Genomic DNA, 13,578 nt, shown 5'->3' with positions numbered 1-13,578 from the left:
ATTTTCCTCGACACCATGGAATCCTAGCATCTAGGCAATAAAAAAAAATCAAGTCCAATCACAAGTAAACTCAATTTAAAAGAATCAAATTAAAATAAAATGAGGGACAAAAAAAAGGGGTTGAATTTCTCCTTTGCTCATGCAATTTAGTATTGGATGTTTGCAAGAAAAAAGAGCTTAATACTTGTCTAATGTTTCTTAGCTTTAATTTTTTTAATTCAATTTATTTTCATTTAATCTTTCCAAATCAAAGCATTATTCAAGAGTCCATTTTGTTTCTTGACACCACAAGTAGCCAATACCAAGCCAAGCAAAACGAAACAAATAACAAAATTCAATTTCAAGTTAATCTAATATAAAAAAAATCAAATAAAAAGCTTCTAGTGATGAAAAAAAAAAAAAACTAAACAAAGAAAGAAAACATTTAGCGAATTCATAATGTTTCCTCTCATAATGCATATGAAAAGTCTGATTTTTTTTTTTTATTTTCTTGATGCATAATCATTTGATGATAAAGAAAAATTGGTGTTTTGAATTGATGACCAATAGATTCACTCTAGGATTTTATTTTTTGAGTTGGAATTTATGACTTATTATTTGAATTTTTTGAGTTGATGTAAGTTAATTTTATGAACTCGTGATTCAATCATCACAAAAAGGTTTTCAATTTAATAACAATGTCATTTAATTCTAGTGATTTATTTTATCACCAAGTAATTATTACTTCATAAAATTAATATTATTAATGAATATAAATAGATTTGGAATTGTAATTAATGGAAGATTACTTTTGCTATATTTCTACCATGTTCAATATTTTTCTACATAATTGCCATATTTCTCCACAGTAGAAAAAAACTTGCGAATGAATTGCAAAAAAGAAAGCATGAAAATGTTGATTGCCCACATGACTGTTTATCCTCAATTTATATGTTCATGATAGCTACTCCATGGACGCCTTGTTCTTTAATATTACAGGATAATGATTGATTCTTCAACATTCATTCTCATGAATTCAAGAAATTATCTCATCTAATCTCTAAGCTTGACGGTAAAATAAATATTATTGTCTTATATCTCATGTAATTTCTTAAAATTGAACCATAAAAATTAAAAAAAAATTATCTAGTCATAAAAAAATAAAAATAAATATTAACATGAAGTTTGAGAGTGTGGTTGCGGTTGTTTTTTAAAATGTTTTTCATTCGAAAATGTGTTAAAATAATATTTTTTTAAAAAATTATTTTTGATATTAACGCATAATTTGAAACACAAAAACAAACATGGTTTCAACATATTGCAATCAAGATATTATTTGTTTAGTATTGTGATGTATAATTTGTTTTTAATAATTTTTTTTATATTTTTTTAAATTTTTTATATCAAAACATCACAATCATAAAAAATACTAAAAAAAAAGTGATTTGATATTTTTTTATAGTAAAATATACTTTTAAAATACATTAAAAAAAAATAAAAGTTACTTCCTTTTCAAATGATGACGTGATTAAAAAATTATAAAAATTTACTCTTAAAAATCAAATTATACCAGTATACCAAACATATAATAAAAGGTGTCTGACCCAATCAATAAGAAAGAAAAAAGATACTTCAGTTGTCTTGTTAAATTAACGGAATCCAAACAACCTTTATTTCATCCAATCGTACATTGGCACCTGATCTTAATCCAACGGCCTAAAGTTATCGTGACTATATATTTACAGAAACGTCACCCACAACTGTCGTGGCGTGGCCTCCGATTCGAGACGGAAGTTATAATGCCCAGGGCAGGTTAGGTGATGATGTCGTGAAATAGGCCCTGTCCAGTTGAAACCTTAAACTGACAAAGGGGCCCACAAGAATTGCTTAAATGTCCAAATTCCAAAAAGGTCCCAAATCATACGGGGATTGTTGCCATCAACAAGGTTGGTTTCGTAATTTGGAAACTAAAAATTAACACGCGCTTAGATTTTAGGGAAACCCTCAAATCAGACCCTAATATATTATTCTGTCACTAATGGAGTCCTAATAAAAATACTTTATCAATTAAGTCCTCCGTGCTTAAGAAGTTTCTCATTAGGTGCTTCTTTCCGAGCCTGTTAATTTACTGGTCGATTTTTCTTCAAATTAAAGACATCATTTTATTGCGTAGAATCATAAATATTAAGACTACATTTGATATGCTTATGCTGATAGAATTTTTAAAAAAAAAAATGTTAAGAGAGTAAAAATCAAATAATAAAATGTTTTTTTTTATTTGTATGTATATACACTTTTTCAATGAAAAATTGTCGAATGTTAATGAAATATTCATCTTTTTTTTTTTGAAATCACAACTGCATCATCTTTACAGCTAAATATTATACATGTCACATCATTGGTATTTAATAATTATATTAGCTTTTTATTAATTTTTGTATATAATTTTATTTATTTATTTATAACATTTTATTATATTTATGTATAAATTTTAAACATAGAATTTATACACAGTCTAAAGTTACAAATCATAACCAATTCATTTTTTGTTAGTTTTATTTTTTTTTACCGAGTTGAGTTGATAATATATCTAAGAACTGATCAAATATTTTTATTTTTTTTTTCTAGAAAGGAAAAGAGGAAAGAAATTGGTAATAAAATTTAAGAGAAGCGAAATATAAGACTAATTTCCTCACATAACAAACGTATTGTAACAAATATTGATAGAAGGATCAAATTGAGAAATGTGTAAAACATTAGGGATACTACTAATAAATTGGTCTGTTTCGGGACATGATTAGAATGAACTGACTTTGATTTTATCGTCATAGCCCAAGCCTTAATTATTTCCACTACTATTCGATTTCGATCACCTCTCTCTCCAACTCTCTTCAAGCCTAAGCCTTAATTAGAAGATTTGGTTTTTGTTCTGTAAAACAGAAGCAAAAGTCTTCTTATTTATTTCAGTCTTTTCTCGATTAGTTTTGTGTTACGTACCTAATCTCTAAGAAGAAGGCAGCATAAGGAAGAAGAAGTAGAAGCAATGCAGGCTAGCTAAAAGAAGCAGTAGAAGCAATGCAGGCTGGCTAACGTCTGCAGCACGCAACCTTTTGGTTGTTAATTCTGTTAGTTAGTTAAGAAGTAGTTAGCAGGTTGTTATAACAGTTGAATTCAGTTAGGATAATCAGTTAGTAGTCCATTCTGTTACTATAAAACGCACGTGAAGATTTGACATTGGATATAGAAAAATATACAGAAATTCAGTCTCAATTCTTTCCTCTCGAATTCTCTCAGAACAGTTCTCTGTTCTTCACTTCTTTCTATTCTTTCTTCTTCATTTCTTCTTCAATTCTTCTTCACTTGTTAAGCAATCTTAACAATTGGTATCAGAGCCTTAAGATCTAACACCATGGTTAAAAATGTGGAAGAACATTGCAAGAAATTGGATGAACGAATGCAGATCATGCAACAAGAATTCCAAGAGCAGAGGGAGGAACAAAGTAAGAAGAATGAGCAGATTAGTGTTCAACTGGAAACACTATCCAGTCAGTTCCAGGCGTTTCTTGCTCATCAAGTGATGGAAAAGGATATGGGGAGTACTTCTAAAGGCATACTACAAACTCCAGCCAGGGGCAACATTGAAGGAATACCTTCTAAAGGGAAGGGTCCTATGAGAGGAGATGCAAATTACGGGCAGGAACAACATAGAGCTATGTTCAATGCAGGATTGCCTAAGATGGATTTAACCATTTTTCGGGGAGACAACCCTAGAGGATGGTTGAGAAGGTGCAACAAGTTCTCCAAACTCAATGCAATTCCATGGCAACAGTGGGTAGAGATAGCTTCCTTGTATTTGGAAGGGAAAGCAGAAATATGGTTTGAAGGGTACATGTGTGGGCTGGATGCTAATCTAGAATGGGAGGAGTTCTCAAAGGCCATATACAGCCGGTTTGGTAATAGGGAGGATATTGTGGAGGAATTCAACAAACTAACGCAAAGAGAATGGTATGGAAGAGTATGTGGAAAGGTTTGAAGATCTCAAATCATTGATGCATTCACTCAATCCAGTACTGCCAGAGTCCTACTACATTTCCAGCTTTATTAGTGGATTAAAAGAGGACATTAAACCTATGTTGAAGATACTGAAGCCAGGCACGTTGCTGACAGCCTTTGATCAAGCAAAGTGGCAGGAGGAATCGAACAACATATTGGCAAGGAAGAACAGATTCACTACCAAGCCAGGAATGGGAAGATCATTTGGTAATCCTCAATCCACCTATGTGGGCAATAATTTGCAGACACCAAAGGTCCCAGAAACCATGTACGAGCAGAGGAGAAGGTTGGGGCAATGTTTTAAGTGTGGAGACAAATTTATGCCAGGACATAAGTGCATTGCCAAGGGACTGCACATGATGGAAGGCCAGGAAGAGGAGGAATTTATGGATGCCACAGCAGGAAACAACAATACAGATGTAGCACCTGATAGCAAGATTGAGGAATATGGCCTATCCTTGAATGCATTAGCAGATAACTATGCCCACAACACCATACGAATTAGAGGTAGCTACCAAGGCAAGGACCTGGTTATTCTCATTGATAGTGGCAGCACCCACAACTTCCTTGATGCCAGTATAGCAGGGGAATTACAACTTCCTGTTGCGAATTCTCCGGTGCTAGCAGTAACTGTTGCTAATGGCAGCGTCATACTATGTGACTCCTATACAGCAGGATTTACATGGTTTATGCAGAATTATGAGTTCACAGCAGACTTGAGGATTTTGAAGCTAGGGAGGTGTGACATGGTGTTAGGGGTGGATTAGTTAAGAAAATTCTCACAAATCTTATTCGATTTCATCAAGATGAAATTGACATTTAAGAAGGAGGGAAGGATGTTGGAACTCAAAGGCATCATCGAAACTGCCAGCCTCCAATCAATGACAGTAGAGAAGGTCCAGAAGAACTTAAAAACTTCTATTATGGGCTTTGTTGGGCAATTTTTCCTGATAGAAGCCACTGCAGCAACCATGGCAGGTTTGCCTAATCCAGCAGTAGAGAAGCTGTTAACAGTCTATGCAGAGGTTTTCCAAGAGCCTACTGCATTACCACCAGGGAGGAGGCAGGATCATAGAATTCTTCTGCACACAGGAGCTCATCCTGTAAACTGCAGGCCGTATAAGACTTCTTTCTTTCAAAAAGGAGAGATCGAGAAGATGGTCAAGGAAATGCTCAGCAATAACATCATTCAACCAAGTGTGAGCCCATTTGCTTCACCAGTACTCTTGGTCAAGAAGAAGGATAACTCCTGGCGTTTCTGTGTAGACTACAGGCGGCTGAATGAAGTCACGATCAAGAACAAGTTCCCTATTCCTTTGATCGATGACCTCCTGGATGAGCTGCAAGGGTCTAGCTTCTTCTCTAAGCTCGATCTACGATCAGGCTATCATAAAGTGAGAATGCATGAGGAAGATGTAGAGAAAACAGCCTTCCGTACTTACCAAGGGCATTATGAGTTTAGAGTCATGCCTTTTGGCCTCACAAATGCCCCTGCAACATTCCAAGCCTTGATGAATGATATTCTGGAGCCATTCCTGAGGAAATTTGCCTTGGTATTCTTTGACGACATCCTCATTTATAGTTCCTCTTTAGAAGCACACCTTAGACATTTGCAACAAATTCTGGAGATCCTGAAGACCAACCAGCTGTATGCAAGGAGGTCGAAATGCACGTTTGCTGAACCAAGGGTAGAATACTTGGGGCATATCATCTCTGCTGAAGGGGTAGCCACAGACCCTAAGAAAATACAGGTTGTACAGGAGTGGCCAATTCCAAAGACTATCAAGGAGCTAAGAGGATTTCTTGGCTTAGCTGGCTATTATCGAAAATTCATCAGGAAGTTTGGTGTCATTAGTAAGCCCTTGACAGAATTGCTCAAGAAAAATAAGTTTGTGTGGCACGAAGGCGCATTGGAAGCTTTCCAAAATTTGAAGACAGCTTTATGTGAGGCTTCGACCCTAGCCTTGCCTGACTTTACCCTACCTTTTGTCTTGGAAACAGACGCTTGTGACACTGGAATTGGAGCAGTGCTGAGCCAAGAGGGAAGGCCATTAGCATTCATGAGCAAAGCCTTGGGAGTTAAACACTTGGGACTGTCCATATATGAGAAAGAATACTTGGCTATACTGATGGCAGTAGACAAATGGCGACACTACTTGGAACAGGATCAATTTATTATACAAACTGATCATGAGAGCTTAACATACTTACTTGATCAGAAAATCCACACCCCTATTCAGAAGAAAGGACTGACCAAGCTGCTAGGATTAAACTATCAAATCAAGTATAGAAAAGGAAGGGAGAACAAAGCTGCTGATGCTCTATCAAGAAGGAATATGCAGAATGATGGTAGAGACCAAGGGGCAATTACTGCAGGAGGGTGGCTCACAGCCATAACACAAGTGATTCCATCTTGGTATGATCAGGTTTATAGCTCCTACAAGGATGATGCCAAGCTACAGGACATCATACAGGGTAGAATGTTAGATACTACACAGGATTCACATTTTACCTACACTAACGGGGTGCTGAAGTATAAGGGGAGAATGGTGGTAGGAGCTGCAGGTTCCTTGAGAGAAGAACTCGTCAAAAATACCCATGATTCCTATATTGGAGGGCATGCAGGCATCCAGAATACATACAGGCGACTTAAGGGTCATTTCTACTGGCCTGCCATGAAGAAAATGGTCTATCAACTAGTGCAGCAGTGTGATATTTGTAAACAAGCCAAGGCTGAGAGGGTGTCTTATCCTGGGTTGTTACAAGCTCTGCCCACTCCACATGGTCCTTGGCAGGATATTACCATGGATTTCATCGAGGGGCTTCCAAAATCAGAGGGCAGAGACACCATCATGGTCATTGTTGATCGCTTCACCAAGTATGAACATTTTATCACACTAGCACATCCTTTCACAGCTCAGGATGTGGCTAAATCCTTCCTAGATCATGTTTACAAGTTCCACGGCTTGCCTGCCACAATCTTGACCGACAGGGATAAGATATTCACAAGCTTATTCTGGCAAGAGCTGTTCAAACACCTAGGGGTCAAGCTGCTGTTAAGTACAACATACCATCCACAAACGGATGGGCAAACTGAAAGGGTAAATCAGTGCCTCGAGACCTACTTAAGGTGTGTCACCATGCACTGTCCAAGGAAGTGGCATCAATGGATTTCCACAGCACAATGGTGGTATAATAGCAGTTTCCACTCCACTATTGGCATGTCCCCTTTCCAGGCTTTGTATGGTTATGAACCTCCAGCCAGGGAAATGGTGCTTACGGAGGATACTCAAGTAGCTGCAGTAGGGGAATGGAAACAGAAGAGGATTAATATGGATCAATTAATCAAAGGCTTGCTAGAGGGGGCAAGGAATCGGATGGGGCAAGTGGCCAACAGGAGACGATCAGAGAGGACATTTTTGATAGGAGATTGGGTTTTTCTGAAGCTCCAACCTTACAGGCAAGGCAGTGTTATGTACAGGAAACATTACAAGTTAAACCCCAGGTACTATGGTCCCTATCTAGTCCTTGAGCGCATCGGTCCAGTTGCATATAAACTCCAGCTACCCCCAGGAAGTGCAGTGCACCCAGTGTTCCATGTTTCCTTATTAAGGAAAAAATTGGGGGAAGTGGCCATCGTTTCTCAAGCCTTGCCATTCGTAGATGAGGAGGGCAGGGTAAAGGTGTATCCAGTTACAATTTTGGATAGGAAACTTATGAAGAAGGGTAATACAGCTGTGGTGGCAGGCTTAATTCAGTGGTCGAATTTGTTCCCTGAAGATGCGACTTGGGAGGAGTTGACAGAATTACAGTTGCAATTTCCAGACTTTAATATTGCTACGTAAACTGATCCTGCTCTTGATTCTTGGGACAAGAATCTCGCATGGGAGGGGTACTGTTACGTACCTAATCTCTAAGAAGAAGGCAGCATAAGGAAGAAGAAGTAGAAGCAATGCAGGCTAGCTAAAAGAAGCAGTAGAAGCAATGCAGGCTGGCTAACGTCTGCAGCACGCAACCTTTTGGTTGTTAATTCTGTTAGTTAGTTAAGAAGTAGTTAGCAGGTTGTTATAACAGTTGAATTCAGTTAGGATAATCAGTTAGTAGTCCATTCTGTTACTATAAAACGCTCGTGAAGATTTGACATTGGATATAGAAAAATATACAGAAATTCAGTCTCAATTCTTTCCTCTCGAATTCTCTCAGAACAGTTCTCTGTTCTTCACTTCTTTCTATTCTTTCTTCTTCATTTCTTCTTCAATTCTTCTTCACTTGTTAAGCAACCTTAACATTTTGTTTCCAATCTTTTTGGAGATCTCTGATTGTATGTAGAATCTCTTCTTCATTTGAAAAAAAAGAATTTTTTTTTTCTTCTGCAGTATTTTCTCTGTCGATTTATCTGACTTTATGGGGTCTGATCCGACCGTCAGTATTCATGACTTTTCTTTTTGTCTCTCTATTTTCTCCTTTTCGATTCCATCATAAATTGATTTGTTTCCTTTTTCAGTTTTTGTTTTTCTCTTTTTAAAAAAGTAGAATTAAAAAAGAAGAAGCGAATATGAGTGTAGCCAAGTCTCAGGTATGGCAACCATGCAAGAAGAAGAGTTCTTGATAGATAGAAAATAAAAACAGGAACTTCAGTTTTAGAGAGAGAAAGAGAGGGAAAGGAAAGGAGTTTTGATTGATTCCAGAGAATGTCGTCTTCTAGAAGTGGTGGAAGCGGAAGCAGGACACGCGTGGGGAGGTATGAGCTCGGAAGGACTCTCGGAGAAGGAACTTTTGCGAAGGTGAAATTTGCTAGGAACGTTGAGACGGGAGAGAATGTTGCTATTAAAATTCTCGATAAAGAGAAAGTTCTTAAACACAAAATGATCGGTCAGGTATTTCTTTCTGATATTTTTTTATTTCATGAAATTCTGTGGATTCTTAAGTTTTATTTCATCAAATTCAACTTATTTTTGTGTTAATTTTAGCTCATGATTTTTCTCGTTGTTAGTTGTTATGTTTGGTCACCGAGAAAATCGAACTGAAAATTTAGAGCTCTTAGTTGTAGACAATTAAAGAAGAAAGAAAAGTCAATTTGAATAGGGAGACTAGTCGTTTGCTATGCTATATTTTTGTTTTTTTTTTCATTGCAGATTAAACGGGAGATTTCAACAATGAAATTAATTCGACACCCGAATGTCGTCCGCATGTATGAGGTTGGAAGTTTTTTTTTTTTAATTAGCAAGTTGTTATTACTCTTTTTATGTTATTGTCGGGACTGTTTTAATAACTTGCAGCAGTATTGGTGTTGTAGGTGATGGCGAGCAAGACCAAAATATACATTGTTTTAGAATTTGTGACGGGTGGTGAACTTTTTGACAAGATTGTAAGATGAATATGTCTGAAATTGACGTGTTGGATTATTCTGCATGTTAATGTTAATGAAAAGTCTAATTTTTTCTGTGTTTTTTTTGCTATTTTTCTTGAGTTAGGCAAGTAAAGGGAGGTTGAAGGAGGATGAAGCGAGAAAGTATTTTCAGCAACTTATCAATGCCGTGGACTACTGCCATAGCAGAGGTGTATACCACAGAGATCTAAAGGTGCGAGTTTGTTGCTTTTATTCTTATTTTAATGTAAAAATGACAATGACCCTCACAAATCTCTTTAGTTGAGCTGACTGATCAATCGCTTATTAGTATCGGTAATGAACTAAGTTTTTTACATCTGGTTTTAAAACTACAGCCTGAGAATCTGCTATTGGATGCTAGTGGGGTTCTTAAAGTTTCGGATTTTGGATTGAGTGCACTACCTCAGCAAGTTAGAGTATGTTAACCTCTGACCCGAGAACTCTGCCCAAACATTGATTATTTTCGCTTCATTCCAGAAGATTTCCTGACTGTTTATCTTTTATTTCTCTTTTTAGGAAGATGGGTTACTTCACACAACGTGTGGAACACCAAATTATGTTGCTCCAGAGGTGTGGTAACTTTTCGTGCCATCAATATTTCTTAATGCTCCAACCATACATGTTATTTTATTCATTGCTTGGTGTTTCACTTTTCTAGGTGATCAACAATAAAGGCTATGATGGCGCCAAGGCAGATTTGTGGTCATGTGGTGTGATTCTTTTTGTCTTGATGGCTGGGTACTTGCCTTTTGAAGAGTCCAACCTTATGGCACTATACAAAAAGGTGATTGTTTTCATTATTTCTCATTGCATTGTTGTAGTCACCCATCTTCATGTTTGTTGGTTATAGTTGTATAAACTCCTAGAGTTGGGGAAATGAAGCTCCCTCTATAGAGAAAGACTGCATCAAGTTTCATTTTTTTTGCCTCTTAATTCTATCATGTTAACCTGAAAACAGCTGAGTAGAAAAGATCCTCTAGATCTCTAATGTCCTCTCAGAAACTACTCTATGAAAACATTTAACAATTATCAACCTTTATGATTGGAAAGTTAACCATAATTTCACAAGCTCGTTAATCAATTTTGTACCGGGTGGAGCTACTCCATGGAAAGTATGATTAGAAAATGACCCAAAGTTCTGCTCGAGTTTGGCTCATTCAATGTACACATGAGCTTGAGGGAGCTTTCAGAAAACCGGCCCAGTCATGAGCAGGCTTTGATTGTTTTGCAAAATTCATATTCTTCGTGGAAAGTGCTAGGCTGTCAGCGTTTCCTCCGTAGTTCTGAAATATGGCTGGACTAGGCTGGTATGAGGTTGGAAGGATTTTAAATAAACAGGGGAAGTTAAAATTCCGGGTGATTTAACTAGTTGTTGAACCAGTTAAAATTCACTGATAAATTTTTTCAATTAAAATAATATCATTTTTATTTATAAAAAAAAATTAAAGCTGATTTAGGTCGATCACAGGCTGGGTTTGAAATCTGTGATTGCCGCAATACAATTGATGGGGAAAATTTCTTTAACAGTTTATAGAGGGTGGTGACTATCCCCTCCAATTCTCCAAACTCACATTGAACATAAACAAGTTGCTATTTTAAGCCACGTAAGTCATCTCAACCACACATAAACAAGTTGTTATTTTAACTTTAATTTAATAATAAATAATAAATATGATGGGTGCAAAGGGGAGAATTGTAAAATATACTAAAACGGATCAGTGTTTTACTGTGGACTGCACTATGCAGTCCACAGTAAAACACTGATCCATGTTGTTTCCTTTTTTCTTTTTTTCTTTTTTTTTTTTTTTGCTTTTTTTTCTTTATTTTTCTTTGTTTTTGTTTAATGGATATTTTACTGATCCCTGTGCTTTACGGTTTTTTTTTTATTAATGTTTGCTTTTTTTTTTTAAGTCTTTTTTTTAATTGAGTTGTCTTTTTTTTTGTTTTTTTTTGTTTTTACTTTTTACTTTTTACTTTTTGTTTTTTTTTCTTTGTTTTTTTTAATGGATATTTTTTTTAAAAAAATTTTTGTTAATGTTAAATTTTTTTGTATCTCAAACTTTTATAACACGTATTCCAGGTTTAACGAGTTAACCCAGATTTTTTTTTTTTTCTGGTTTCATAGGTTAACCAAATTAATTATGAGCTAACCCGTCAATTTTTTTTTCTATGCAGTTATTCAAACTTTCATGACGCGAATTTCCTGGTTTGATGGGTTAACTTGGTTTGAGGGTTAACCCAATTAATTCAGATTTTTTTTTTACTTTTTGCTTTTCTTTTTCTTCATTTTTTCTTCGTTTTTTTTAATGGATATTTTAAAAATAAATTTTTTATTAATGATAAATTTTTTTTTTCCATCTAAAACTTTTATAACACGCATTCCAGGTTTAATGGTTTAATTAAGATTTTTTTTTTCTGGTTTTTTCTTTTTAATTAATTTTTTTCATTTCCACAGTAAAACACCGATTCCTTAGGCATTTTTTTTTTTAAGTTGTCTTAGTTTTTTTAACTGTTTTTTTTTAAATGTTTTTGGGGATTTTTTTTTGCTTCTTCCTTTGTTTTTTTTTTTAACAATTTTTTTTTGTTTAATTTAGTTTATTAATGTTTAATTTTTTTTATTTAGTTGTCAGACTTTCATGACACGTTTACCGGATTTAACAGGTTAACTTGATTTAACAAGTTATTTTTTTACTTTTTATTCTTTTTTAATTAATTTTTTTTCGTTTAGTTTAGTTTGTTAATGTTAAATTTCTTTCTATTTAGTTATTAGACTTTCATGACACATATCCCAAGTTTCACGGGTTAACCTGGTTTCACGGGTGAACCCAGTTAATTCCGGGTTGACCCGTCAATTTTTTTTTTATTATTTTCATAAATGTTTTTGTTTAATTTAGTTTGTTAATGTTAATTTTTTTTATTTAGTTATTAGACTTTCATGACACAGATCCTAAGTTTAACGGGTTAGCATGGTTTGACGAGTTAACCCAGTTTTTTTTTTCTTTTTAATTAATTTTTTTTTGTTTAGTTTAGTTTGTTCATGTTCACTTTTTTTTTTTTATTTAGTTACCAGACATTCATGACACGGATCCCGGGTTTAACGGGTTAACTTAGTTTGATGAGTTTAACCTGAATTTTTATTTTAATTATTTTGTTTCGTTTCGTTTAGTTTGTTAATGTTAAATTTCTTTCTATTTAGTATTTTTTTTTTTCTTCTTAGAGGTTTTTATTTCTTTTATTTTTTTCTTTTAATTAATTTTATTTAATTAATTTAGTTTTACTAATATCTTAAATTTTTTTCTAAGTAGTTTTTGGCCGATGCCTTTAGTTTTTTTTTTTTTATGCCTTTGACTGTGGACTGCACTGTGCAGTCCACAGTGAAAAGGCTGATGCCTTTTGTTTTTTTTTAATTTAAATTGTTAATGTTAAATTTTTTTCTATTTAGTTATCAAACTTTCATTACACGAATTCCGGGTTTGGCAGGTTAACCTGGTTTGACGAGTTAGCCTAGTTAATTCTAGGTTAACCCATTAATTTGTTTTTTTTTTTTTTTAATTATCAAACTTTCATAATGCGAATTCAAGGTATGACGGGTTAACCTGGTTTGAAGGGTTGATCCAATTAATTCTTTTTTTTTCTTTTTTTTCATTAGTTTTTTTCTTCATGTTGGTTTTTTTTTTTAACTAATCTATTTAATTATCACACTTTTTTATGACACGGCCTTTGCAACCAGACCCCCGTCCAATGCTATTGGATCTGGTATTGTAGTCCAGACACTTTTATGCTAAGGGTTAACCCAAGTTTAATGTTATTATTAATATTATAAACATTACTTTTTGGATCAGGCGATGTAACCAAAACTGAGATTTTTTTGTATAACTTTACAAAAAAACCTAACACTTTTAAATCTTGATTATTTTTTAAAATGCAAAAAATAAATTAACCCGCGGCATCGCGCGGGGGCATGTAACTAGTATACATGATAAACTTTAACGGTGCCATCAGTGTCAGTCTTGTTAATGGTAGTAGAAAATTCAAAGAGTTCTAGCTACGAGTGAAATCCTTTTCTTTGTGGACCACCACTCCAAAAGTTGCAGTGAAGATTTTTTAATCATTTAGGTTTCACTAATCGTTTCTTTAATTTTTTATATATTTTTTTT

The 13,578-nt window shown here is 34.7% G+C and overlaps 1 protein-coding gene across 1 annotated transcript; it reads left to right on the top strand.

Annotated features, from left to right (window-relative positions):
• Positions 1-8,326: 8,326 nt before the first annotated feature.
• On the top strand, positions 8,327-10,399 carry LOC118032621 (CBL-interacting protein kinase 23-like). Its single transcript, XM_035037384.2, has 7 exons — positions 8,327-8,909; positions 9,168-9,230; positions 9,329-9,400; positions 9,507-9,614; positions 9,757-9,837; positions 9,938-9,991; positions 10,080-10,399. Exons 1-7 carry the CDS (start codon positions 8,724-8,726, stop codon positions 10,269-10,271), a joined length of 756 nt encoding a protein of 251 aa, XP_034893275.1. The 5' UTR covers positions 8,327-8,723; the 3' UTR covers positions 10,272-10,399.
• Positions 10,400-13,578: the final 3,179 nt, after the last annotated feature.

The sequence above is a fragment of the Populus alba genome, chromosome 6 (genome assembly GCF_005239225.2).
Source record: "Populus alba chromosome 6, ASM523922v2, whole genome shotgun sequence".
NCBI lineage: Eukaryota > Viridiplantae > Streptophyta > Magnoliopsida > Malpighiales > Salicaceae > Populus > Populus alba.
This window is presented reverse-complemented; position numbering and strand designations above follow the sequence as displayed.